Source organism: Penaeus monodon, chromosome 22 (assembly GCF_015228065.2).
Source record: "Penaeus monodon isolate SGIC_2016 chromosome 22, NSTDA_Pmon_1, whole genome shotgun sequence".
NCBI classification, from domain to species: Eukaryota; Metazoa; Arthropoda; class Malacostraca; order Decapoda; family Penaeidae; genus Penaeus; species Penaeus monodon.
Genome location: NC_051407.1, coordinates 42,953,115 through 42,954,356, shown reverse-complemented (window position 1 = coordinate 42,954,356; position 1,242 = coordinate 42,953,115). Strand labels below are relative to the sequence as shown.

At 36.3% G+C, this 1,242-nt stretch overlaps 2 protein-coding genes across 2 annotated transcripts in view; both read right to left on the bottom strand.

Moving 5' to 3' along the window:
• Window positions 1–212: 212 nt before the first annotated feature.
• Window positions 213–911, bottom strand: LOC119587185. The gene has a single exon (XM_037935949.1). The coding sequence runs from the start codon at window positions 897–899 to the stop codon at window positions 435–437; it is 465 nt and encodes a 154-aa protein (XP_037791877.1). The 5' UTR covers window positions 900–911; the 3' UTR covers window positions 213–434.
• A 2-nt stretch (window positions 912–913) lies between these two features.
• The window catches only part of LOC119587451, a gene marked incomplete at both ends in the record, with an annotated part of 776 nt that continues 447 nt past the window's right edge, over window positions 914–1,242 (bottom strand). The window contains one exon of the mRNA XM_037936177.1: window positions 914–1,179. Coding sequence (XP_037792105.1) covers window positions 914–1,179 — 266 coding nt within the window. The remainder of the gene's footprint in view (window positions 1,180–1,242) is intronic.

Below are 1,242 nucleotides of genomic sequence, written 5' to 3'. Positions count from 1 at the left end.
TTCATTAACATCATCCTGTAGCCCATTATACTTGCCTTAGAAAAAAAACAAATACACCATAAGATATGTAATCCTGTTGTGCTTTCAATGTTGTACACTTTTTTGTTCTAATCTTTATATTTTTTTCTTAATAACTGAAAAAGACATAATCATTTGTTGCCCCCAAATGGGGTAAGAAATGAATTGTGAGGGGCAAAAAATAAAAGGGCTGAAACTTCTCTAAATTTTAATTACTTTGGATTCTAATAGAGTTCATAGAGATGAATTTTCTCTAAGAATCACTAAACAAGCTGAATTATTTGAAAAATTTGGCAAATTTGCCTGTAGGGAAAAAAAGGACCATTTTGGGGTAAAAAAAATCACGTGGGGAAAAAATGAATGGGGTAAATAATAACCCTAGTACTAGGTCAGATCCATTCTGTTAATAAAATTAATTAACAGAGCCCTTCCTTTTGAAGACGAAGAAGACAGGCATTTGCCTCTACATCAGGGAAAATGAAAACTCCTTTTTTGATTTCTGGGAGAACAGGTCCATAAAATATGTACTGTGACTCTAATACTTCATTGTCTTTTACTGGTCTTTCGCACCATGTCCAGTCATGTGGGTTACTACTAAATGCCTTTTGGTGAAGGAAGTCAACTTCCACCTTTTCAATGTCATCGTCGTCATCGTCATTTGTAAAGGTCTTTGTCACCTTACCCCAATAATATTTTAACTTGGAATCAGTGTAAAATACAGCATAATATTTGTTCACAGAATCATCACTCAGCTTAGGCATCATATCATGATTAGTGCCAGCATTCTCTTGTTGTTCATTGACTTCATCTGTAGCTTCTGGGGTCATAGGAGGCAGCAGGTCAGACAGCGAGATATCACTGGAAGTGTTGCCATCATCCATTTCCTCAGTGGATACAGTGTGGAATCTGTGTCTGAAACTTCAACATTCTTTTTCTTTGGGGGCTGCTTTGCCTTTTTGTTTTGCTTAGCTGTTTGCATTTTATTCTCCTCTTTACTCTTGATCTCTTTTAAGCACTCTTCATTGGTAATAACCTGTCCTTTCATAGGTATTACTCTTCTACGTTTCATAACTGGGGTAGCACTTCGACCGCGGGCATGGAGCACCTCCTCCAGAGTGGTTTCAGTAGGTTTTAACTCCAAAGTGATGGTGTACTTCATACCTGGATTTTAAAATGTTATGGTTAGTTTTAGTTCAGTTTTAGAAAATTTTAGCAATTTTAAGC